General features: G+C 34.2%; 1 protein-coding gene across 4 annotated transcripts in view; it reads right to left on the reverse strand.

The window, feature by feature from the left end:
- Positions 1-27,201, reverse strand: part of CCSER1 (coiled-coil serine rich protein 1) — a 728,492-nt gene that overhangs the window by 132,548 nt on the left and 568,743 nt on the right. The window contains exon 8 of one of the 4 annotated variants that reach the window (XM_032861671.1): positions 15,887-16,002. The exons of the other annotated variants lie outside the window; for them this stretch is intronic. Within the exon in view, the coding sequence (XP_032717562.1) occupies positions 15,925-16,002 (78 nt within the window). The 3' untranslated portion in view covers positions 15,887-15,924. Of the gene's footprint in view, positions 1-15,886; positions 16,003-27,201 lie in introns of those variants that run through there. 4 annotated transcript variants of the gene reach the window in all.

Raw genomic sequence — 27,201 nt, forward strand, 5'->3', positions numbered from 1 at the left:
GACACAAATACCATTCCTAACTTACCAATTTTATTTTGCCATACCTTGTTAAGTAGTGTTTAGGCAGCACAATTCTCATTTCACTGATCAAGAAATGAGCATTATATCCTTTTTCACATATATTGAGAGCATGTTTCTGACTACCCAATCTAACCATTACTTTTATGAGTACATTCTTCCAATATTTAGAATTATTCCTGAAAATATGTGAGCTATATACTCAAAACATTCTAATATATCTTCTGCTGTTATAGAAAAGATGTTATCATAATTTTATGCAGGTAACTGCAATTCTGGCCCCTCTTCTACCATATATATATTTTTTAACTGGAAATATTCTAATTACAAAGCATTATAGTTCAATCAACTATCAATTAGCAATGAATGCAGAAATTATCAGAACTCCCTTTCCATTCAATATAGATATTATCTATGTCAGATAAAGTCTAACTTTAAAAACATTGTTAATAGGTGGAAAGGCATTTATCTGTATCCTTCTCTTCCTGAGTAGTCTTGTTAAAACAATAAGCAAACCTAACCATCATCACTAATAATATCAGATATCACATACACCTCAGAGCTAAATCTCAACAAGTACTTTTAGTCTCCTAAAAAAAGTTGCTTGCCTATGGTTTACCAGTAGTTCTCAAAATTACAGTGTAAATATCCTGATTCCCTATTCTATGACAGATTCAGCGTACAAGTCTGCCATCTATTGCTTTTACTAAAATCAAAAAGCATCATAAAATTAAACAACACATATGCTGCAAATTAAGATGACTGGTATTAGAAATGATGGCTGTTCTGTATTCACTTAAAAAAAGATTACTCTTTTTGGATTATATTCCATTTTGTTTGCAATACAGATTACTGATTAGTGGGTATAGTGAATATAAAAACTCAGGAGGAAAAAGAACATTTTTCTTTTTGGGTCATAAAGGGAAAGGACCTTCACAAGAAAAGACACTTAATAGATAAAATCATTTTTTAACACAATAAGAAAAGCCTACTTCTCTTTAAAAGGAAATCAATTTTAACAGACAAGTCTCAGTAATTCTGCCAGGATGTTCTTGAGATTAGAGAATGATTTGAGGCTTCATTTTATCTGCTACACCACAACTCAAAGGTTTGAAAACTACAATAACTTAAACCTAAGCATAGAAACATTTTTAAGTAAAAAAAAGCAGTCTGGTGATTGATTGATTGATCTGCCATACACACACACACACACACACACACACACACTTCCTTCTCAATTTTCCAAAGACAGTGAAATATATTCATTTTGTTCCAGTAGTGAGTCTAGGTTATATCTGTCATTTTATGTGAGAAATTTTGCTTTTTAGCATACATAAGAGTCATCAATAAATAATAAACAAGTATCTGGCGAGTCATCCATTGCTCATTAAAAACCGGTCTTAATTTTAATAATGAATAATAATTAAAATGAAGTTTGCTATATGTTTACTCTCACATTTTTTCTCTCACATTTTTATGAAACCACTGTGAACTTTAATAAATATATTGATTTGAAAACAAAACTCTAATAATAATCCTCATTTTCTCCCTAAAACAACATCTTTGAAAAATAAGGCTAGGAAAATCTCTAAGAGGTAATGGAATGTATTTGTAATTTAGTATTTTAATTATATGTTATACACTTTCTGAAGATAATTTTCTTTTTTTTTAATTACAAAAATGTTATCAACATTTTTGTTTTGAGACCAAATGTTCTGAGTGAAAAAACAATGTAACACTACCGCTTATGAGCAGAAAATTTTAATTTTTTTGTCTTAGTCTGACTGCACCTGGGATTTAGACAAATATCAAAACTTGGGGGTCCATATAGGCAAAATTTATACTGATTATATGTTTTAGCTCCGGTCAGCTGCCTGTGGTAATGACACCTAAGAATCACTTCATGATACCAATTCAAGTTATAACAATGTAGAAACAGGAAACCAGAGGATACATCAAACAAAGCTGTGTATAAAAAGAAAAACAAGTATTATCTGCTGAGGTTCCAAGGGAAATTCAATCCCATACCAATATCAGGATCTGTAAAATTGACACAAAATTGAAAAACTTAAATTAAACCACCACATCCATTATGGCCCAACACAGCAGATTTGGAAGTTCCACATTTAAAATAGCACCTAAATTTTATGAAAATGGCAATTTTATTCTACTTCTTTGTTTCCTTTTCTTTCCTTTTTTTGGTTTTTTTTTGGGGGGGGGTATAGTTGGCACACAATGTTACATCAGTTTCAGCTGTGTAACACAGTGATTTCCCGAGTTTATACATTATTCTATGCTTACCACAAGTGTAGGTACCATCTATTACCTACAACACTATTATAATATCACTGACTAGAGTCCTTATGCTGTGCCTTTTATTCCAGTAACTTATTCATTCCATAACTGGAAAGCTGTGTGTCCCATGACTGTTTAATCATATTACCTGTCTCCCCACCTCCCTCCCCTTTGACAACTATTAGTTTTCTGTATTCATGGTCTGATTATTTGTTTTTTAATTCAACATATGAGTGAAATCATATGGTATTGATCTTTCTTAGTCTGTCTTATGTCACTTAGCATAATACACTCTAAGTCCATCCATACTATCACAAATGGCAAAGTCTTATCCTTGTTTATGACTACATAACATTCTATTTTATATATATATATATATATATATATATATATATATACACACACACACACACACACACACATGCACATATTGGAATATACGTAGTGAATATAGCCAATATTTTATATATATATATATATCCAATATATCCATATATATCCTATATATATATATATATATATGGCCTTATGTATCTCTCACATCTTCTTTATCCAATTGTCGATCAATAGATACTTAAGTTGCTTTCATATCTTGGCTACTGTAGATGATGCTACAATAAACATAGGGGTTCATATATCTTTTCAAATTAGTGTCTTTGTTTCTTTGGATAAATAATAGCAGACAAAGGAGGGCATTACATAATGATAAAGGGATCAATCCAACAAGACTAATAGCATAATCACAATGGTATGAAACTAAACATAAATTACAAGGAAAAAAAAAACAGGAAAAAGCACTAATATGTGGAGGCTAAACAACATGATGCCAAAAAAAAAAAAAATCAATGGGTCAACAGAGCAATCAAAGAAGAAATAAAAACAAAAGAACATGGAGAAAATGAAAATGAAAACACAACCACCCAAATTCTTTGGGAACAAAGAAAGCAGTTCTAAGAGGTAGATATATAGTGATACAGGCCTACCTCAAGAAACAAGAAAAAGCTCAAATAAACATTTTAACCTTAGACCTAAAGGAACTAGAAAAGAACAAACAAAGCCCAAGGTGAGTAGAAGGAAGGAAATAATAAAGATCTGAGCTGAAATAAATGAGATAGAGACTAAAAATCAATAGAAAAAAAATCAATGATACCAAGAGCTGGTTCTTTGAAGAGATAAACAAAATTGATAAACCCTTAGCCAGATTCATCAGGAAAAAAAAAGAGAGAGAGAGAGAAGGAAAAAGCACCCAAATAAAATCAGAAACAAGAGAGAAGTAACAACTGACACCACAGAAATATAAAGGATCATAAGAGAATACTACAAAAAATTTTATGTATAAATTGGACAACCTAGAACTAGAATAGATAAATTCCTAAAAACATACAATCTTCCAAAACTGAATTAAAAAGAAATAGAAAATCTAAATAGACCAATTACTAGTAGTAGAATTGAACTGGTCATCAAAAAACAACAAAAAAATAAAAGTCCGGAACTAGATGGATTCACAGGTGAATTCTACCAAACATTTAAATAAGAATTAATAATTATTCTCTACTTCTTTGGTTCTTATTGCTGGACATTTTCTAAAGACAATCATTTTATTTAGTAAAAAGGTGTTGATGCTCTCTAGTTAGGAGGAAAAGAACAGAATGAACAATTAATATATTTTAATTTCTACCAACTATAAATGTGTATGACATAAATGAGTTAATAAAGGCATTTTCATTTAAAAACACCCATTTCTGCATAAAAATTTGTTCACTCAATGTTATTTGAAGGAAAATATATGATTATCAAATCATTACCAAGAAAAATAACAATTATATATAACAAATAATAAAAATATTTTTAAATTCTTTGAACATTTGGATTACGCGCCTGGGTGGTTTAGTCAGTTAAGTGTCTGCCTTTGGCTCAGGTCATGATCCTAGGGTTCTGGGACAGAGTCCCACATTGTGCTCCCTGCTTAGAGGGGAGTCTGCTTCTCCCCCCCCCGCCCCCCCCCACTCATACTCTCTCCCTTGCATGCTCCATCTCCCTGAAATAAATAAATAAAATCTTAAGAACAAAACAAAACAAAACCCCTTTTGGATTACAAATTTAATAAATCAAAATAATAGTCTTACACATATTTTATAAACAAATATCATTTGAAATGAAGAATAGCTCATACCTTAATTATGATTTGGAGATTTTACCTTAAAGATAAGAATGTTATGGTCCAGGGGCGTCTGGGTGTCTCAGTGGGTTAAGCCTCTGCCTTCAGCTTAGGTCATGATCTCAGGGTCCTGGGATCGAGTCCCACATTGGGCTCTCTGCTCAGTGGGGAGGTTGTTTCCAGCCCCACCCCCACCCCGCCGCCTGCCTCTCTGCCTACCTGCAATCTCTCTCTCTCTACCAAATAAATAAATATAAACTTAAAAAAAAAAAAAGAATGTTATGGTCCGAATGGTTGTATTCCCTCCACATTTATATGTTGAAGCCTTAACCACAAATGTGATGGTATTTGGAGGTGAAGCCGTTGGGAGGTAATTAGTTAGATGAGGTCATGAGGCTAGGGCCCTCATGATGACATTACTGTCCTTCTAAGAAGCACCAGAAAAATGAACACACACACACAGAGACACACACCCCACACACACAGACTGCCTGGGCACACACAAGAGAGGGCTCTCTCTCCCTCCCTTAAGCTCTCTCTCTCCCTCTGACCTGTGAGAACACAATGAGAAGGAGATATCTGCAAGCCAGGAAAAGACTCTCACAAGGAACCAAATTTGCTGGTACCTTGCTTGTGGACTTCCTAGCCTCCAAAACTGTGAGATATAGGTATCTGTTGGTTTAACCCATGCAGTTTGTGGTATTTAATTAAAGCAGCCAGAGCTAAGATAAAAAACAATGTGGGTAAATTAGGATAATTTATGTAAAAATTAGCAACATATAAATACTTAAAAATTATAGCTATATAAAAGGTTGAATAACCAATAATGCATTGAAAATTTCATTGCTATATTTATGATAGCAAAAGTAGTCCCACAAAAATAATTTCTGTATTTGCAGGATAATCATAAGCTTCTGGATTTTAAAAAAGGCAAACTCTTGCCTCTAGCATTTTTTTTCTTTTGAAACAGATGAAAAACATCAAAACTGCTATCACCCTAACTCAAGTGGTAGATTTCATTTGCATTATTATTCAGATGACTTAATTCAGACTTCTAGTAAACTACTGAGCAAAACATTTCGTTCAACTATGTCAAAACTCAATTTATTTGTCATTGCATGTGGCTATGCATTTTGAATACATACATGTGTGAAAAAGAAAAAGCTTGTGAGAGAGAAAGAGTGAAACAATGGAGTAGGAGAGGAGAAGAGCGGGCACCAGTGAAAGAGATTTGGAGGAGAGGGGCAGTAGAGGAGGAGAGAATGAGAGAAAGAAAAAGGGAAGACAGTGGATGCTATGGTGTATGGTAACCATCCAGCACACTAAAGGGTACACATAAATAATAGTTAATATAAGGAATATAACTTGAATTGAGGTTTTCCTTTAATATTTGAGGTTAATAGTAAGACACTGAAGACTCTGTTTGGTAAAGCATTCTTTGATATATATCCTACTGTTGAAATATTGATCGAAATGACCCATGACCCAGTCTAAAAATGGTAATCCTTATGCACCTTAATTTTTCTCTTTTTTTAAATGCAGTTTTTAACTTTTCACTCCCATATTTAGTAGCAAACCTTTACTAAATGCTCTATTAATTACCTGTAGCTGTGTAAAAAATGAAATGGAACAAATATCTGTCACCTCAGGAATCTGGGTGTTGCTCAGCTGAGTATGGCTTAGGTCTCTTGAGGTTTAATCAATATGTAAGTCAGGGATGTAGTCTTCTCCAGTAGAGACTGAAGATAAGAGATCCTTTACCAAGCTCACTCATGTGGGTGTCGTCATAGATCTGCCTCAGGACATGGAAGATTCTCCCTGGCCAAATGATCCAAGGGAAAGTGCAATAGAGTGTCCAAGAACAGTAAACCTGTATATGAATGATCTAATATATCATACAGCTTTATAAAAAGCACATTTTTTACAGTAATGTAGTTAATCTTATCCATAGAGACATTCACCAACTAGCAGCCTTTTGAGCTCAATAAGTTAGGACAATCATTTGGTTTAGTTCAGCATCAGAAAACTGGAAATCAACTGATTCCTAGGCAGGAGAGAGATCATAGATAATTTTCAAAGCAGAAGAACTAACTGTTTAAACCTATGGCATTACTTAGATCAGCAAAGAAATGGCAAATTTAAAATTCACATACAATCATATTATGATGCCTTCCAACAGGGGGGAAGAAAGAAAAAAAAAAGAAAGGAAGGAAGGAAGGAAGAGAGAGAGAGAGAGAAAGAAAGAAAGAGAGAACCAAAAGATTTGTTCTGTATTTTTGCATTTTGCTTCTTCTGGAATTGTGAATGGCTCCACTATGGCTAAATTACTTTGAGATTAGTTTTTCATACTGAAAAAAATATATATGTATATATATATAAAAGCAGAAAAGTAAATCTGTTGCATCACACCTTCCTCTAAATGTCCTTCTGTGGAATCAGTCCAGAAAGCTCTGTAGAGCAAATATGCTAATGTTAACATAATGACTATCATGTGCATTTTTAAAAATTTGAATGATGCCCAGAGCATCTGTTAGGTAGCTGGACACCATTCTCTAGTCCAATGCACAGCATCAACTTGTTCAGTAGTACAGTTACATTTGACAGGTAATTTTTCTCAGGTTGAACTGAGTGCTAAGGTTGTGATAAATTGCTTTGACTCTCTTAAAGTACACAGGATAGATCACATCTCATATGAGCTCTAGTGTACAAAACGTAAGGGTACTAAGACCCCATAAATGTTTTAGGTCTTTAAACTGTCCCTATTTCCGTGTAAGTGGAAAGAAAGTAAGTATGAGTTACTGTCAGAATTTGTGAACACAGAGAAGTAGTCCAGAAAAAAAAAAATCAACTCCATGAAAATATGTGTGTGTATAAAATTAAGTTTTAATACTAGGTGACATTTATCACATAATGATAAGGCCATTTTGATTATGATTTGCTTCATATTATTTTTATATCATTTATTATATATAAGTAATAATATATTCAAATAAATAGATTAGTTTTTGTTTGAGCATTGAGCCATTTCACTGCTCTTTACCTAGCTGTATCTAGTAATACTTAATGCCCATGATCCTAAAAATCTGAGTTGTATATAAAAAATTTGCATAAAGAAAATTTTACATGTACTGAGAAAACCATGTAAACAAGACTTTTAGCAAGTTATTTTCATAAATAGGTATCCATCTGCATTGGACTCATCTGCTATGTTCAAATATGGGTAGACTGTTAAACTGAGATTGATGGATTTCATCTTTAGATTTTTGGCATACTACAAGGCCCCAATTTTTCCACAATTTTTATTCTAAAAGTTTCTGAATTATTTTATTAAAATTTAATATATGTCTTCTCTTTTCTTCTTCCAGTGCCTTCAATGAACCTGTCTACCCCCTTGGCTTCAACCACCGCCTCTTAAAGGAAGCCATACAGCTAACAGTCCTAAACTACCTACCTGTCCTCAGACAGATCATACTCCCCTCCAAATGTCAACCTTCTTTCTGCTCAGGATGGTCTTTCCCTACACCACTACAGTCTGACTTATTCTTAAAAATTCCGCTCAGATACTCATTTCTCTCTGGGAAATCTGGAATCTCTTGGTTTAAATAAGATACCCCATTTTTGTATTTTCTTAAAAATATATAGTAATCCTTATAAGTCTAGCTATAATTATAGTTTGGTTTTGTTTTTTCCTCCTCTATTCCTCATTAGACTGCAATTTTTTGGAGAAAAGAAACCATGGCATCCTTGAATTTGCAACCCTGACTATAGTGGAATGACTGGCAAAGAGTAAATACTAGAGACCAAACCAAACAAGCAAGCAAACAAAAATACTGTGTAAGTAGGAAAAATGGAAAGAGGCATAACTCTCCTCTGTATTCCAGATCCTAACAGAGTACAGAGCAATCCTAAACAGGTCTTGCCAAAGTACTGGAGTGAGAGATCCTTGGGTAAAATATCTGTGTATCAGGTGTTCATAGGTCAAGTATGGGTCAAAGGAAAATAATATTAGAATGCCCCTTAGGGAATGAGGTAAGAAATTTATCTCTCTCACTGTTGAAAATCTGCATATGTATGCAATTGCTAATAGGTGTATTAGGATTTTATACAGTAATTAGAATCCTTTAAGGAGACCAAAGGCTATTTAAGAAGCCATTTTTGTTAAAAACAGTTTTCCCAAAGGGCTTGTACAGGTTGTTAAATACTAAGCCAATTTAGGTTTGACATAGCAATGCCTCCAAGAACAGAGAAGAGAGTTAATTAAGTGAGTTAGTGACCTGTTTGCTAAGAATTATGTTCCTGATAGGAGGGAAACTTGGACAGAGGCATTTTATAGAAACTGTTGTAGCCACACTGAGTTGCCTTGTTTTTCGTTTTTTGTTTTTTCTCCCTCTTTTCTTCACTTGGGAAAAGAAAGGTGCATAGGCCACCAAAGGAGAATGAGAACAGTGAGATACTTTATGGAATAAAGAAAAATTATTTTGTATATACAAAATGGTTGGCTGGTTTATCAGGTAGTAAGGAATACATATTGATTAACAGTACAATGTCTTCATTAAAGTATTTGGAAATTACACAGTCCAGCAGAAAAGAGACAATGAGCTGATACTAATAAGCAAGTTATAAGTGACTTTGTAGGGAATCACAGGTTAGGGATTTTCAACTAATTCTCTACTTGAGAAAAAATTTTGCAAATGGCATAAATTACATTTTCTTTATCCTTCTTTTAAGTGACTTAATAATGGTTTCAGTTGTACAGTTAATATTAGAATTAATATTTAAAATTTTACACTTCAACTTTTATAAATAATTCTTAGAGAGAAAATATTATGGTCTGCTACTCTGCTTTGCTTTCTGTTAAAATAAGGCTTACCATTATGCCCCATACAGCCCATACTTTAGGTACTACCATCATTAAGTGAGAATTGATGTCTCTGTAGGCATAAGACACCTAAGAAAAATTAATTTTTTCATGTGTTCCATAAATGCAGCTTTATTAGTGATGATGATGTTTACACTCAAAGACCAATACTGGTTCTTCTCCATAGCACATGAACAACTTTCTGGATTTTAATTCTTTTTATATTCTATCAATCGAAGTTAATCCTATTAAAAACAAACAAAGACATGCACCTTGTTTAGAGACATTATCTCCTGAAATATTTCTCATTTGGCTATTAAATAAATTTGTATTAAGTTAAAGTCTGCCCTCATTGATTATTACAATCTATCTGGAATGTTAGACTTCACACAAATCCTGGAAGTACGGTGGGTGCTCTGAAAAATAATCAGGTGGTAGAAGGAGCATATTACAGGAACATGTTATCTAGTGAGCTAAGATAAATTAGTGCAATATTGAAATGCCTGATTTTTTCTTCATATATTTTCCCTCCTACTCTCATCCTAAGCAAGGAATTAGGCTTAATCTAAAGGAGAGTCTATGTGAAACAGAGGCTCTTTACAAAATCCTAAACATCCTGAAAGGATAATGCTAAGGATACTAGAAGGTACCAGGAAAGTGAGAAAACATTTGAGGAATCACAAGGAAGTGAGGGGAGATTCTGACAGTAGACAGAAAGAGAGTTATATTGGTCTCATGAACAGGGGAGACTTAATTCTTATTTCTTGCACCACTTGGGAAGGCGGCAAAGACTTAGGGAGGAAGGGCTATCCTGTTCAGTATTAACCTAAGAGGATATGTTCTAGGTAAAGAAGTTTTTAATCTCTCCCAAGGGCCACTGCTTTATCCCTGACTACCCATTAGACTGATACAACTTCAGCTACCCAAGGAAAGTAACAATGAGACCTAAGGAACCCATTGTCAGAGAAAGGAATTAGAAGAGAAACAACCATAATTTGCAGCCTTTTTCAAAATAAAACTGCTGCAGAAGCAGATGACAATTTGAACAACAGTAATAAAATTTAAGCAGGCTGAGGCTCATCTGCAGTCTTTCTAGAACTAAATAAACATACTATAATGGAAAAGCAATGGAAAAACTTTTTTTTTTCTCCTGAGACCTGATTTATTGACTAAAATATCAAGTAAAGGAAATAAGTCAAAGAAAGAAAGGGAAAAAAAAAAAGAAAGCAATGAAAATCACTAGGCAAAAAAGATAAGAGATTTGGAAAATAAATCAAGGAGACATAACTAGAAAATAACAGAATTTCCAGACTGAAAAAAAGGAAGAGACAGAAGAGAGAAAGTGACCATGGAATCACTTATAAAAAATAAGATGAAGAAAAAAATCCCTCAGCTGAAGAACGACGTAGGTCTGCAGATTGAATGCTTGCTGAGTTCCAGATAGGGTTGATAAAATGGCACATATATCTAAGGATTCACACATTTAATGGAATTATGAATTAAGAGGTTTGCGACATTAATCACTAAATGTGTCAATAAATGTAGTTATCTCAGAATAGAAATATTTTAGATTATTTGACTCCTCTTACTAGATGACATATATTACTCTATTGTTTGTTTTACAAAAAAAAAAAAAAGTATTTCCTATGGCCACTGTCACAAAGTAACTATAAACTTGATGGATTAAAACAGAAATTTATTCTTTCACAGTTCTGGAGTCCAGATGTCCCAAATCAGCATCCCTGGTTTGAAAACAAGGTAGTGACAAGGCCACACTTTGTCTGGAGGCTCTAGGGAGAACCCATTGCTTGCTTCCTTCAGGTTCTAGTGGTTGCTGACATTACTTGGCTAATAGCTGATTCACCCCAATCTCTTCCTCTGTTGTCACATTGCCGCCTCTTCTGTTGGTGTCAAATCTTTTTCTGCCTCTCTCTCATAATTATATTTGTAATTACATTTAGTATCCACCCAGATAAACTGGGATAATCTCCCCATTTCAAGAGCATTAATTTCATCACATCTGCAGAGAGTCTTTTTTTCCAAATAAGATAACATCTAAAGGTTATAATCAGGACTACATGGGAGACATTTTTCAGCTTACTACAGCATTTTTTATAGTATAAAAAATGATACGGTAGGTTACTTTTAGTTTGAAATAACAGGATTTGGGTTTTTACATAGACACTACTGTTAGATCCATTAAAATTGTTTACAGAGGTGAGAGACAAAATAAAATTTTTATTTTTAAATTATACCTATGGCCACATTGTAGATGTGTAGATGGAACTGTTTTTATTGGATGTACATGTACAAGACTGTACTAGGTGGTCACGCAGGAGGCTAATGACTGGAGTCCTGGATGAGCAAAGAGAATGAGTCATACTGGGGAGAAACCACAAATAAATTTCTCAAGTAATTAAAATTACCCCTTAAAACATGAAACATATGTAGCTAGTTTTTGAAATTACTCTTTGTTTTTATATACCCTATCTGAAAGAGAACAGGAACTGGACTCAAGTCCCTTCAACCCTAACAGCAAAATCCAGGGCTCCTTGATACATGAAACTCCATGCCTCTTGAGTAGCCTATCTTGTAGGAATGTGGAAACAAGATGCTTACTGACCTCGAAGACCTCAGAAGACTGGACCAAACCAGTTTGTGCCAAGGTGGACTCCAGTGTTGACCTTTCATTGATGTTTCCCTTCATTTTTAATACTAAAAACCATACCTAGGAGTGGAGATTTCACATGCTAATTAAACATGTGAGACGTGAAGCAGCAGGCCCTCTAAGTGTACAGGCACCAACAGATACCAACTCTACGCTTACATGTCACTCTCCCCCACCCTTTTTAAAAGATTTTATTTATTTATTTGACAGAGATCACAAGTAGGCAGAGAGACAGGCAGAGAGAGAGGGGGAAGCAGGCTCTCCACTGAGCAGAGACCCTGATGTGGGGCTCAAACCCAGGACCCTGAGATCATGACCTGAGCTGAAGGCAGAGGCTTAACCCATTGAACCACCCAGGTGCCCCACTCTTCTCCCTCTTAAGTCTCTTTAAAGCACTCTCTGACCTCTCGTTGGAAAGTCAGCTGGAGGAATTTTTCCTTTGTGCTGTCTTCTCTGTGTTTGAACATACATGCCTATAAAAGTCTTGCCTGGAATCCCCCTTTGGCCTCTAGTCTATTTCTATTGCTTAGAAAGCCCAAGGGCCCAGATCAGTAACATAGTCTTCTAGAAAATTATCTGAGTATAATTTGACCATTTCTTTTCCTTTTTTAAGTTAAATTTTGTTTCTTTGAATTGGTTTTATATATTTATTTGCAGAGGACTTAAATTTTTACTATTTCTCTTCATAAAAAACATATGGTGTTTTCTATTCATATTTTTATCACATAATAGAGATTTTACATTTTTTTCTGTAGAGGTCTTGTGCATTCTTTGCCAGGTTAATTAATTCTTTTTTCCCCTTTTCTTAAAAATTAAAGTATAGGTGACATATAATATGACATTAGTTTCAGGTGTACAACATAGTGATTCAAGAATTGTATATATTACTCATACATTCATTAATCATTATACCTTGGTAAGTGTAGTTACCATACACATTTATTACAGTATTATTGACTATAAGAAATCAAACAAAAATATTGTTGACTATATTCCATATTCTGTAATTTTTTTATCCCTATTGACTTGCTTACTTTATAACTCTAAGTTTGTACTTTTTAATCCCCTTCATCTATTTCACCACTCCCTCCTTTCCCTGGCAACTGTTCTTTGTACATATGAGTCTATTTCTGTTGGTTTGTTCATTTGTTTTGCTTGTTTTAGATTCCCATGTAAGTGAAATCATATGGTATTTGTCCATTTCTTGATTATTCTTGGTCATGTTGGTCAGCCCTCTTATGAAATGACTGATACTTTTGTGTCTTCTCTTGGTGTGAGCCATTCCTTCTCACAATGTTTACAAGAGTGTAACATTTACTTCCTCACTAATCTGATATTCTTATCAAGACCTGGAAGGAAAAATCAGTGAACCTTCTGTTTTAATTCTGCTATTTAATGCTGCCCAGAGTCAAGGCACTGCTTTTAAGGAAGCTCTGCATTAGACTCCTTTCCAATTCAGTTCCAATTTAGATAATGTTTATAGATACTGAGTCATAAAAATATCCTTCTTCAGATGCAATAGACAAAAATCAGTGTATTATTGTCATCATTGTTTTAAATTAATCTTTCTTGAAGATACGACATTTGGATAGTTGAATAATTAGTTGGAAATTATACATACTCATCTGATAACTACAGGGCCAGAAGACTGGAAGTAGTAGGTCATAATTATATTTATTCACCAGTTGATTCTTTTTAAAATTTGACTTTCCCATTGATGGCTAAAAGCCAGATTTTCTCCATTCATTTGTGTACTTACTTGTTAAAAAAATACTTATCAGGCATGCATTAAATCTCAAACAGTGTGATCAGATAAAGATACAAAGATGAGTAACATAAAACTGCTATTGACTTTATAATATTAATATACAGACAATGATACATAAAGAGTTAGGGTATAATTACCGAATTGCTGTTGTAGGTGAAATCATAAGATACTTTACAAGTGTGCACATGGAGAGTCTGAGCATGTACAGTCAGTAACAACAGCAGCACTTACCACTTATTCAACATCTACCATGGCACAGGGAATTGTGCTGGGGACTTTACATGTGTCATTTCAATTTATATTGCAGACTCTTATAAATTACGTATTATTATTTGTCATTTCATATATTTAGATCTATCCAGCTAATTTTCTTTTTCCTTCAAGTGTCAGCTTACACACCACTCTTTTCAGGCCTTTCTGATTTGGAAATGAGATTAAGCACCCACCATCCTTTACTTCTGTGGTTCTGTCCCTCTCTGCTATCACACCATGAGTATTTGTTCACTGTTTATATTAACCAAAAAAAAACAGAATGTTTCCTGAGGGCAGAGTCCTTGTCTGCCTTGTTTATTTTTATAACTTCAGACATAGAACTCATTCACAAGTGAGTGAATACATAAACAAACTTACCCCCAGCCCATAACAAGAAACAGAACAAAGATTCAAACTAGATCTTCTTCTGAAACTTTTATTTTTAATCACCAGAATATTTTAATCCTTCATAGGATAGAATATTTCCATTTGTTTGGGCTAAATATTTTTCATAAATTGAAAGGACACTAGTTTTTTTTTTATGAGTTGGCTATTATCAATAACTTGTTAATAACGAAGCAGACAAAATACATGCTCAATGTCTTAAATGAATTCAAAATAGTATTATCAAGTTTACTTTTTGCCATTCTTCAAATATTAATAGATAATAATATTTTAATTTTGTAACTATGATAGTAAATGCTATAAAAGACCCAAAATGACAAGATAAAAATTCAAATTACTGAAGAGTGCACATCTTTTATGACAGGAAAATAGAAATGAGCTCATATCTGCCCCAACTAGATGTTAATGGTAAGATCTTATTAATAGTAGTATTAATTCACATGTTAAAAAAGAATAGAATTATGTACAGTCAGCATTCATATTGTAAGTGAACATAATATCTTAACTTGAATGTATTCTAAAAATAATTTATTGTTTGAAATTATAGTTACTTTTCAACCCAGAGTGGCATATATTACCTCTTATGCTCATTTGCTCATTATACATCCTACATGTCTTATTCTAAGTAGCCAATAATGATTGCTTTAAAGACTATTTTAAACTTGGAACTTTTTCTGTATAGGGAAACTAAAATCTACATTTATAAAGTTTCTTAGTGAAAGATTTATACTCCATCTATAATCTTTTACAATACTAAAACATGATAATTTTAAAGAAAATTCATACCATATTTAAGTAATGTTATGACTATTTTAACTATAGGAATGCACCTTTAAGTCAAACTTCTTATATTTTGTAAATTTTATGAAATTAGTAACTTTGCTCTTGATCTATTCATCATTGCTCTCTTTACTAATACACATTTGTGGTTATGTGTAGTGGTGGTAGGTAGACTTGAAATAATTAAATCTGTTTTCTATATACAGATATAGGTTTTCTATTTCTGAACAGATACAGGAATTCCTCTATACATATTTAATTCATTTATGTATATGCAATACATATATACACTATTATATAAGATATATACACATTAAGAATATCAGTATTTAATGTTTAAAAATGCTTGTATCTCATAGATGCACCTCCCTAAGATGTTTCTGAAATCTATAAACTCAGGTTTTGTGCTTGACCTAAATTTAAAGGTAGTATCTAGACATTTTAGGAAAAAGCAACCACTAGTTATGATCATGAGACTGAGTTTACAGGAAAATTCTAATTTTTCTATAAAATTAGCTTATACCCACAGTATTTTTTGCATATGAAAACACTAACATCACAGGGATTTATAAATTGTGGCACATGCTCTCCTCTGTCCTGAGAAATCTATAGTCTACCCTATTGCCCTCTTTTCATAGGAAGCTATACACACAAAGTAAAACATCAGAGTACTTGCCAGTCTATAGTTGTTTCTGAGAAATTTCTTATTTACAGGTTTTGTTTTATTGTGTCAGGTGATTCTGTGATGCTAGCCACAGCTGAGTGTTGGTGTGTAGAAGAAACTTGGAGCCAAAGCTGACCTTGGGCAAAAACATGAGGAGAACCTGTTAATGGGGGCATTAATTCTGGCATGTTATACTAGATAGCAACTTGCCAAATCAATAAAAATTTCTCTGAACAGTCTGAATATCAACCATTCCAAATGTCTATAGAAGAGAAGTTAATACAGTGTATTATGTTAAGTGAAATTAATCAATCAATCAGAGAAAAACAATTATCCTATGACCTCACTGACATGTGCAATTTGAGAAACAAGGCAGAGGATCATAGGGGAGGAGAGAAAAAATGAAAAGGGATGAAACCACAGAGACAGACAAACCATAAGAGACTCTTAATCTCAGGAAACAAACTGGAAGTTGCTGGAGTGGAGGCAGGTAGGAGGGAAGGGATGGCTGGGTGATGGACACTGGGAGGGTATGCGCTATGGTAAGCACCGTGAATTGTGTAAGACTGATGAATCACAGACCTGTATCCCTGAAAAAAATAATACATTATATGTTAATAATAAAAAAAAGATAATAGATAATAGATAGCAAAGAAGCACAGCGAACAGAAGATCTGACATGCTAGGAATTAATGTGACAACAAAAGCCCATCCTCAACAAAAGCCCTCCCAGTAGAAATAACTGCTAGAAACTAAAGAAAATTGGGAGAAATTAAGAAATAGCAGAGGAGAAAAGGCAGATAAAGAAAAACAGCACAGAAGAGGAGTAAGGAACATAGCAGACTAATCTGGTGGCTGTTCCATTATGTGATGATGAGAATCACAGTGAGTACTTAAAAAGGAGGATGATTTTCCATTTCACCATGAGTTCTCTGTTGGAGTTGTCTAGTACCATTTTCAAGAGCTGACTGTATTTATCTTTTCCCAACTCCAAGCTCATTGAATGACTTGGTAGCTTGAAACTGGCATGCAGAACAATGATATCACAGAAATTGGCAAATACTACAAATCAGTTTTTTTTAAAGAGTTATTATTACACACATACTAGCATACCACTAATTCCAGTTATTTTGCTTCTGAAACTATTTCTTTTCCTTCTTGAACCCCTATTTTATTTATAAAATCCTCACTTTTGCTGAAGTAGCTTGAGCCATTTGTTTTTTCTCTTCCCCAATGCTCTAAAAAACTAGATGCAACTTTATAGTTATCCTTTCTATTCAGTGAGATTTATTGAAAGTCTGGTATTGATTAGACACTGTAGACAATGCATTATACACAACTGATTCTGAGATAAATAAGACAACATACTTGCCATCAGATCAATTACAGTCTAATGGAGAAATACATAAATTATTCTAATGCACTGTCATAGGTACTATAATTAAGATTATTTTAAGAGGTCCTTTTGAAAGAATAAGCATGAAAGAAAGATACAGACCACTACTTAGAAGGTAGTGTTGGTGTCTCGAAATATTACTAAGAGAATCTGATAGTTGGTCTTGGACTTGAAGGATGATTAAGCTTTGGTCATACAGATGGTTTAGGGAAAGGTAAAAGTTGTTTGAATATATACCAAAAAAAAAAAAAAAGATTTAAGAAAAAAGAGATTAAGGGAAGATATAGAATGGTAATAAGAGATCATGACAAAATGGGGAAAATTCATATCCCATAGTCTGAAATATCATCAAGTTTCCATTCCCTCCAAGCATTAAGTATTCAATGTGATTCTCATGGTCACATAACCAACAGACACCAGATTGGTCTGTCTTGTTCCTTACTCTTCCTTACCATCACAATGAGACATGGGAGCTACTCTCAATTCACTACCTTAGCATAAGCCAGTCTTCAGCCTATGTATCTGGAGTACGCCTTACAACTAGTTCCCTAATTAACAACTTCATGTGGATTCTCTGCCAATTTTTAATCTGGTACTTCTTTGCCCCCTCAGTTCCCTGGATCAAATGATCAAGATTCTGGAGCACTACCTCAGCTTTATTATTTCTTTCTCATCCCACCTTTTAAGAGTGAGAAAAAATAGTAACAAACCATAGTAAATCTTTTTATTAATGGAAATGATTTTTTTTAATGGATAGAAGAAAAAAAGGTTACCCTCAATTTACTTAATTCTTTATCTGGGTTTGAATCTGAACCTGTAAATTTATTTTTAGTTTAAATAATATATTAATATCAGTGGAAAAAACACATGTAAGCATCCTCTGTATTCCTTATTTCGACATTTTAACCTAAGGTTCTGCTATACTTTGAAGAAGTACTTAATGAAATTTAAGAAGTACTTTTATTCAGTAGGTACTTAATGAAAACCTGAAATATATAAGGCACTTTGCTAAGCATTTCAGAGGATGTTTTATGTATATTTCTTGTCCTTTACCAGTTCAAAATTTGATATGAGAACTGGGAACATAATTTTTATATCTTTTCAACTCTTTTTTGTTGTAGTGTTAAAGATTTATTTATTTATTTGAGAGAGAGAGTATGGATGGGGTAGAGGGAGGAGCAAGGGAGAAGGAGAGAGAGATTCCTCAAGCAGATTCCCCACTGATAGTCGAGCTCGATGTAGCCCAATACCAGGACCCTGAGATCATGACCTGAGTTGAAGTCAAGAGTAGACACTTAACTAACGGAGCCACCCAGGGACCCCATCTTTTCAATTTTTATAAAAAATTTTAAGAAAATTCATGGGAGTGTGTATCAGAAGAATCTCAAAATTTAAAATACTTGGTACATGATGTAAAGCTATGAGTGATAGTTGGATAATAATACTACATAATGTCATAAAACAAATCTATCGAGTGCTCAGAAAATTAGACACTTAAAAATATCATATAAGCTGATATAGGAAACAAAGGCAAAATAAAAAAGTAAATTTTCTTCCTAGAGTCCACTGACAAGTCCTTGAGACAGGCAGAGTGACCTTCCTCTAAGAACTCAACTGCTTCAATGTTAATACTTTGCTAAAGGCAAAAGGCAATTTTAGTTTAACATTATCCTGAACTCCAGGGTCCTGTAAGTCTACTTACACATATAAAAATTCCTTTGTCAACTTCCTTATCTCTGCTTCCTTCGACATATAATAGCAGTGATCCTCCATGCATACGGCCCACAGATATACATCCGAAGGGTTTCATGACTATTAGACAGTAATAAAGGACATTTTCCTCAGAGCAGCTAGCCCTCTCAAGGTCCTTGAAATCTTCCCTCCCAATTCCTTAGAGACTTAAGGTATCTCTAAACCCCTCCCAACTTGAAACAATATAATCAATCGCTCCTCACAAACCCAGTGAAGCAATTTCTGCCCATGGGTCCTGTCCCATGGGTCCTGTCCCCGTGCTTTAATAAAACCACCTTTTTTGCACTAAAGACATCGCAAGAATTCTTTTTGACCTTTTCCTCCAAGCCTCAACATTTCCACATCATTAGCTAACTTCAATTAAGAAAATTTAAGTTGAAAAGCAAAACAAAACTCATGTTATTTTGATACATGCTATTTTTCAAGAATCATTCCTAAAAAACATCATAAGCTGCTTGTAGAGAAGTTGAACATAGAGACGAGTGCTATGTTAATGATACCATTACAAAGTTATACAAACCATGGAGATGGCATTTGGCATTTGGAAAGAAAGTAAGCATTTTTATATTATCTTAATGCATTTTAAAAGCTTGCTTTTAGGTAAAAGGAAAATATATTCTGAATAAAATGTTAAATGTATTTTAGAAATGCAAATTTCACACTGCATAAGATTTAACCAAAAAACCAAATATTGTTGGATCTTCCCCTCCTGTGTTTACCTTCACTGAGGTAACTAATAGCTCTTTTATTTATAAATTACTTTCGGAGGTTTCGGAGGTTGTTTGTTTTATTTCATACAACTCAGTTAATGGTGTTTGCACTGCTAATACTTCTCTTCCAAAGTCTGTTGATAACTCAGTTGTGTTCTCTTTCAAATTTAAGTAGGCAATTTGGCCATTTATGTGAGAACCCAGTACTAAACAGAATGTGTTCATTTTTCTTATTTTTAAGATATCTGTAGAAGTGCAGACAACATAAGAGACAAGGCTTCTCCGGATTTCCACATCTGCCAGAATAAGGTGCTAATGAAATCAAGCTAATAGGTTTGAGTCATGTGATCTATATTTAACAAGTATTTCCTGACTAACTCTTGTGTAAAACACACTGCTAGATGGGATGGCAAATTACTGAAAGAGCACAATAATGTGACATAAGGGGGTGGGATTTATAAGGAAGACATGGAAAAATAAACATGTGTCAATAACTATAACACTGCAATACTTTCTACAGGAAACAGATACGTTTGAAATAGATTTGTTACTTGCTCAGCAATATCTACTTCCTCTTCTACCTAGCAACACAGCCCAGATGTTATTTGGGATAGCAATGTTTCTGTTAGGCCAAAGCTAGATATCAGCAGTGGAAGGAATGACCAGAGGCAGAGTCTCAAGTCCTTGAGGGAGGAGTGATAAATATAGGAGCTGAAGCAAGGACAATGATAAATAGGGTCACATTAAAAGCCTGGGGGCACAATATCCTGATACTGTGGCTTCCAAGACCTTGGGACTAACACACCAACAGCTCACAGGTACAGAACATGCCTTCTACTCTTCCACTCCGACCCCCAGGACTCAATTTAATGCACTTGCATTGGGGTGATAGCCTTCCACCTCATGGAGAAAGGCTGCCATGAAGGTTCAGGCACAAACCCTGGAAGGTCAAAAACTCCCCTTCACAACCAGTCAAAAGAGTCTCCAAAATGGTTGGAACCAGCCTCCATCGAAGACCACCCCACTGTACATCACAGTTCCTCCCAGTCCAGAGACACACAACAAATATCAAATAGTCGCAAAACAGTCACAAAACAATCTAGGAGTCAGTTCCACCTCAGGGAACCTGACTGCACTCCCATCTTGAGAGTGTCCTTTTGCTTTAAGAAACTGCTTTGTGGGGGAAAAAAAAGAAAGAGAGAAAGAATGAAAGGCAGAAAGAAACTGCTTTGTGCTTTGCTAGTTTCTTTCTGGCTGTCTTTATTCAAGTGAGGATCCCCAGATAAATCTTCCACTGGGAATCCAAGGACCGAACCCTCCATTCACACAATGAAGGTTCTCCCACTGGTAACATTTCTAATTAAAAAATTACATTTTTCCAGCTTTCTTTTCAGTGAGCTTGGCCAATGACACATAAATAGAAGTGTTGTGTGGTGTTTCCAGAGTGGCTCCTTATTAGGAAGCCAACTCAACTAGGAAGAATGTCTCTTTCTCCTTCCCATTTCCTCCCTGCTACTACCTGGAACACTGTTGTGAAGATACAATGCCACTAGACTATGAAGTAGCCTTTGGTACAGTAGGTGGAGTTAAGGAAAGCAGAACAGAATGATATAATAGGAGTCAGGGCCCCACACAACTTCTATGAGCAGCCTTATTCACCCCATCTGTGCTGCCACCTCCAGACCTATTTTATTTATAAGAATAAATACAACAGAATTTAAAGCACCGTTATTGTGTTTTCTCTTTTTTTGTTTTGTTTTTGCAGCTGAATACAATTTCTAATTAAAAACAAGTATCAAAAATTTTAACCAATTGTTTCAAGTCAGAAAAATATTAGATGTAGTCAAGGGAAAGAAAGATACACAAGTGAGTGTTAAATAACCTCACCAAATGGGTTACATCAAATTAAAGCACTCAACTCTTTTTTTCTGGACTACAGGTTGCATATTGAATTATACACAACTGTCTGGCTAATTCTAGGTAACATGTATTAATTGGACAAAGACAAGGGCTATATTAAATCTGTGGCCCTGCACAGGTTGTTTTGGTTAGATAATTCAGTATCATAGGAAATTATGTTATCAAGATTTCTGCTAACATAAAATATGATAAAAACACTCCTATGCATATCATATCTATATACATATATGCATTTAAATATGTGAGTGTATCACATACATATAAATATATGTATTAAAATAAAATATAGCATGAAATAGCAATATGTCTTTCATTTAACGAATATTTATTAAATAGGTGTTCTGTGCCAGTCATTGTTGCATGAACTGAGGAAACAATGGGGTAGGTGACTGTCCATGTTGAGTTTCTATTTTACTAAGCAAAACTGACTTTAAATACACATATACAGTGTCATGCCAGGTGACAAAGGTTTTGTGCTATGAAAAATAATAAACGCCATGAAGAAAAATAAAGCAAGAAAAGGGGTTGCAATAGGAAAGCTTTTTTAGGAAGGATTGTGGAAGGCTCTTCTGATGAGCTAACAAGGGTACAGATTCTTAAATTCAATGATAGAATGAGCCGTAAGGTAATCTAGAGAATAAAACTGGAAACAAAAGAAGAAGTTAGTGCAACTATCTGAGAAGTAGAGAACTTGATATGTTTGACAAACAACAAGAAGGTCAGCAAGGCCAAATCAAGAAAAAAAAAACATTCAAGAGAAATCAGAGATGAGATTGGAAAAGCTATCATGGGCTAGAACATATAAGGCACAAAGAACTTGGAAAGTAGTCTCACTTTAACCTTGTGTTTGATGGGACACGACTGGAGCATTTTAAGCTGGAGGATGACATAAACTAATCTATATTTTAGAAAGAGAACTCTGGCTTCTATGTGGAAAATGGATTATAGGGAAGACAAGAGTGGAAACAGGAAAACCAATAAGAAACGGTTGTGATAGCCTATGTGAGAGATGATGATGGTGATGATAGCATAAGAGGAAGAAATGTGCAGAACTGGGATATACTTATATCCCAAAGCACAGCTGATTGCTAAAGATGGAATGGGTGTGGGGAAGTAATAAGAAGGATGAAGTATGTAATTCTATTCTTTTTCTTTCCTTTTTCTTTCTTGCCTCAACAATGAAGGAGTAAACAAAACTATTTATTGAAATTATGAAGGAAATACAGAGAACCAGAGAGGAATAGATTTAGCATAGTGACGTGGATAAAACAGTCTAAGAATAAAAAGTTCTGAATGGTTTTGTCTATTTGGAGATCTGGGTAAATATCCAAGTGGGGATAATCAGCAGGCATTTGTGTATATGAGTCTGGAACTCAAGAGAGGTCTGGCATAGAGGTAAAATAATTTGGAAGCATTAGGTCAGATATGGTATGAAATCAATCAGGAGTGAGTGTCTAGAGCAAAGAAAGTCAGCAGGTGGGAGGACTGTGACCTAACAAAATACAGTATTTCCATCCTCACATATTGGTGAATATCATTTGAGATCAATCTCCGAAGCTTTCTCGCTTAGGGTTAAAACTGCCCCTAATATCTGAAAAATGACTCCCTAGAAATTAGAGCATCTTTTTTTTTTAAATTGTAACTATTACATATGTTGATCCAGATGTAGATTAACACATTACTTGATAAATAGGCCCATATTTATCTGAACCCCTAAGAGCAATCTAGATAAAGTTAGAAGAAATAAACTCCTCTCCTGGGAATTCAAAAGATATTAGTTTCCTTAAATCCCAAGGTAAAATGAGTGATAAATTATTCCACAGAAACAGAGGAGTTAACTGCAGTTGAGAAAGAACTATAGGCTATTAGATGTATTTAAAAGTATTTTTCATAGCTTGTTAATAGAAATTACGATAACAAGCTCTTTTATGATACTGAATTATCTAGTCAAAACATCCTTTGAGTGGTCAGTCATAAAAGGTACTCTGATCTAGTCCCCATCTTCAGCCAATTAATATAGATGACAGACAATAGCATGTAGCTCAGGGTACAATATTTAGTATAGCATAGTAGCTTCCAGCATGGGTTTTGAAATCAGTCTGGCTCTGCCATTTATTAGAGATGTATTAGAAATATGAAAGACTCTAGACTCAGTTTCTTCTTTTTTTGTACATTTTAATAAAGTATAAATTTAATGCTTAGTAAATTTATATAACTGCATAACCATTACCACATTCTAGATTTAGAATTCTTCCATCACCCCAAAAATGTCTTCATATTAACTCTATAGTAGATCTCTAACTCTAAGCCCCAGGCAATCCCTATGTACATTTTATCTCTTTTGTCTTTTCTAAATTTTTTTTATTTTAATTTTTTATTTTTTTTATAAACATATAATGTATTATGAGCCCCAGGGGTACAGGTCTGTGAGTCGCCAGGTTTACATACTTCACAGCACTCACCATAGCACATACCCTCCCCAATGTCCATAACCCCACCAGCCTCTCCCGGCCCCCCTCCCCTCCCCACAGCAACCCTCAAGTTTGTTTTGTGAGATTAAGATAGACTCAGTTTCTTCTTATAAAAAATGGACTAAAATGTCTAGGCTAATTTATGGAGTTTTTCCTGAGAAAAAATATGTAAGCATGTTAAAATCTGTCTAGCAGGGGCGCCTGGGTGGCTCAGTGGGTTAAAGCCTCTGCCTTCGGCTCAGGTCATGATCCCAGGGTACTGGGATCGAGCCCCACATCGGGCTCTCTGCTTGGCAGGGAGCCTGCTTCCTCTTCTCTCTCTCTCTCTCTCTCTGCGCCTGCCTCTCTGCCTACTTGTGATCTCTGCCTGCCAAATAAATAAATAAAATCTTTAAAAAAAAAATCTGTCTAGCACATTAAAGCACTCAAGAAATTAAACCCTGTACTATAACTACCTTTCAGATAAACCATGAGTTTAAAGAGACTTTGTGGTTTAGCAGAACAACATTCTACACAGATAACTTCTGAGCAAACACTTGAGCATGCCCCATTTTATTTTATTTTTTAATTTAATTTTATTTTTTTCAGTGTTCCAAGATTCCCTGTTTATGCACCACACCCAGTGCTCCATGCACTATGTGCCCTTCTTAATAGCCACCACCAGGCTCACCCAACCCCTCACCCCTCTCCCCTCCAAAACCCTCAGTTTGTTTCTCAGAGTCCACAGTCTCTCATGGTTTGTCCCACCCTCCAATTTCCCCTGACTCACTTCTCCTCTCCTTCTCCCTATGTCCTCCATGTTATTCCTTATGCTCCACAAGTGAGTGAAACCACATGATAATTGACTCTCTCTGCTTGACTTATTTTGCTCAGCATAATCTCCTCCAGTCCCGTCCATGTTGATAAAAAAGTTGGGTATTCATCCTTTCTGATGGAGGCATAATACGCTATTGTCTATATGGACCATATCTTCTTTATCCATTCGTCCACTGAAGGGCATCTTGGCTCTTTCCACAGTTTGGTGACTGTGGCCATTGCTACTATGAACATTGGGGTACAGATGGCCCTTCTTTTCACTACATCTGTATCTTTGGGGTAAATACCAAGCAGTGCAATTGAGCATGTCCCATTTTAAAATCACACCTAAATAACTAGGATTTTGACTGTGTTTATAACTTTTAATATTGTCCTAAACTTTATGTCTTATACTTTTTAATTAAAAAATATTGGGTTATCTGCCTCATAAGTGTTGAAGTCTAAAATATAAATACAGACATAAAATAATAACAGACATAAATATAGACATAAATAATAAAAATCAGAAAGAGGAATATGTGGCTTAAATTTCAACAGTAATAAAAAAAATATAACCTCAATTTAGAAAACATATTACTCAAAATGAATATATTATGTAAAAAATCAATGGCTAGCAAAAAAATTGAAAATACAATCTCATAAGGTCAATAATCCAATAAGACAAATTCAAATACTTTAACAACTATTTAATATCCTACTAACTACCATTAATCTTTGTACATATTTTCATTGGTTCCTTAAATCGCTATTTATATTAATGTTTCTGTATTTTATTTTTCCCCTCAAGGAGCTCTTGAGAAGAATGTAGACACCATATGTTACACAGTATTAGGACAAAATTATAATTACTTGCGCAAGTCAACAGGTAATTTAAATCTGAATAAGTGTAAAGTTATTTTAAAGGCAGCTGCTAATAGTTAAACTGTTTTTACCACATAAAAATGTGTTAAATTATGAAGCTAATAACCTAATTATACAAAATGAATACACAGAAAAACAGAATTTTGTGTACATTAATAAATCTCATTCTATATTTGTCACTAAAGCTTTAAAATTAACTTATTAGACTGAAAGTAATGATATTAAACCATGTGGCTTATGGAAATGTGTCTCACTTTTTATATGTGTACTTTATACTCATCTCTCAGGGACAATTTTGAACACGTGAGTCCTTCTATACACTTATCTGAGGTTATATACCCATATTTTTTAGAACTTCACTGAAGCTTTCATCAAATCTTTGCATGCACTAAATTAAGTAGTGTTAAAAACAACTTAGTTCCAGGATATTTACCATTATATAGAAATGATTATTCATGAAGTTCCAATTCTTTCCTAATAGACTGCTTTATTAAGACATATTTCAAAGAAAAGACAATTCCAATTTTTTTTTAAACTGGCTCTCCTATGCATTAATGAATATAGTCTGTGTAAGATAGAAAGTTAAAACAAAAAAAGTTAAAACAAAATTCATAAAGCTAACTGCCATTTGGCCCTGTCAAACTACAAATTATCTGCTCTTACCCTTTACCAATATTCACATAAAGTCAAATATTTATGATTTATTAGATTTTATAACCACACATATCGTATTCAGCTTGGTTTTAACACAGACTTCAAGTTCTTTTAAAAAAATGAACATGAAAACTCTGTGTATGTTAATAAATATATATAACTAAATATATGTAACTATCAATATTTTTTAAACAGAAAATAGAAAAAAAATGTAAATTTTAAGGTAAGAAGTCTATTGTAAAACCTAAGCACACTGAGACAGGAAAAGGAAACTGGAAAGCAGCCAAGAAACAAGAAATCTGAAACTTGAGCCAGTAGTGCACATCCCCATCTCTAAACAATCCTACTGTTATTTGGGGCCATAGAAAAGCTATGTACCTGTAAAAGTGGGAACGAAGATGGATCTGACAACCAGAGGATTGGCTGACACTATTCCATGCAGCCAGGCAAATTCTCCTTCTCTCCCTAGCAAAAGGTACAAGTGTATTGTCTTCCAAAGTATATTAGATGGATTAAAGTGACATCATGTACAACTGTGAAAGGTCGCACCTTACTGAAAACAAGTAGATTAAAATGAATAGACATTTTTCCAAAGAAGACATACAGATAACCAACAGGTTCATGAAAAGATTTTCACTATCAATAAGCATTAGGGAAATGCAGCTCAAAACACAATGAGATATCACATCACATCTGTTAGAATGGGTATTAAAAAAAGACAAAAAATAACAAGTGTTAATGAGGATGTAGGTAAA

This window comes from Lontra canadensis, unplaced genomic scaffold (assembly GCF_010015895.1).
Source record: "Lontra canadensis isolate GAN:19392208 unplaced genomic scaffold, GSC_riverotter_1.0 scaffold1, whole genome shotgun sequence".
In the NCBI taxonomy this organism is placed as follows: Eukaryota; Metazoa; Chordata; class Mammalia; order Carnivora; family Mustelidae; genus Lontra; species Lontra canadensis.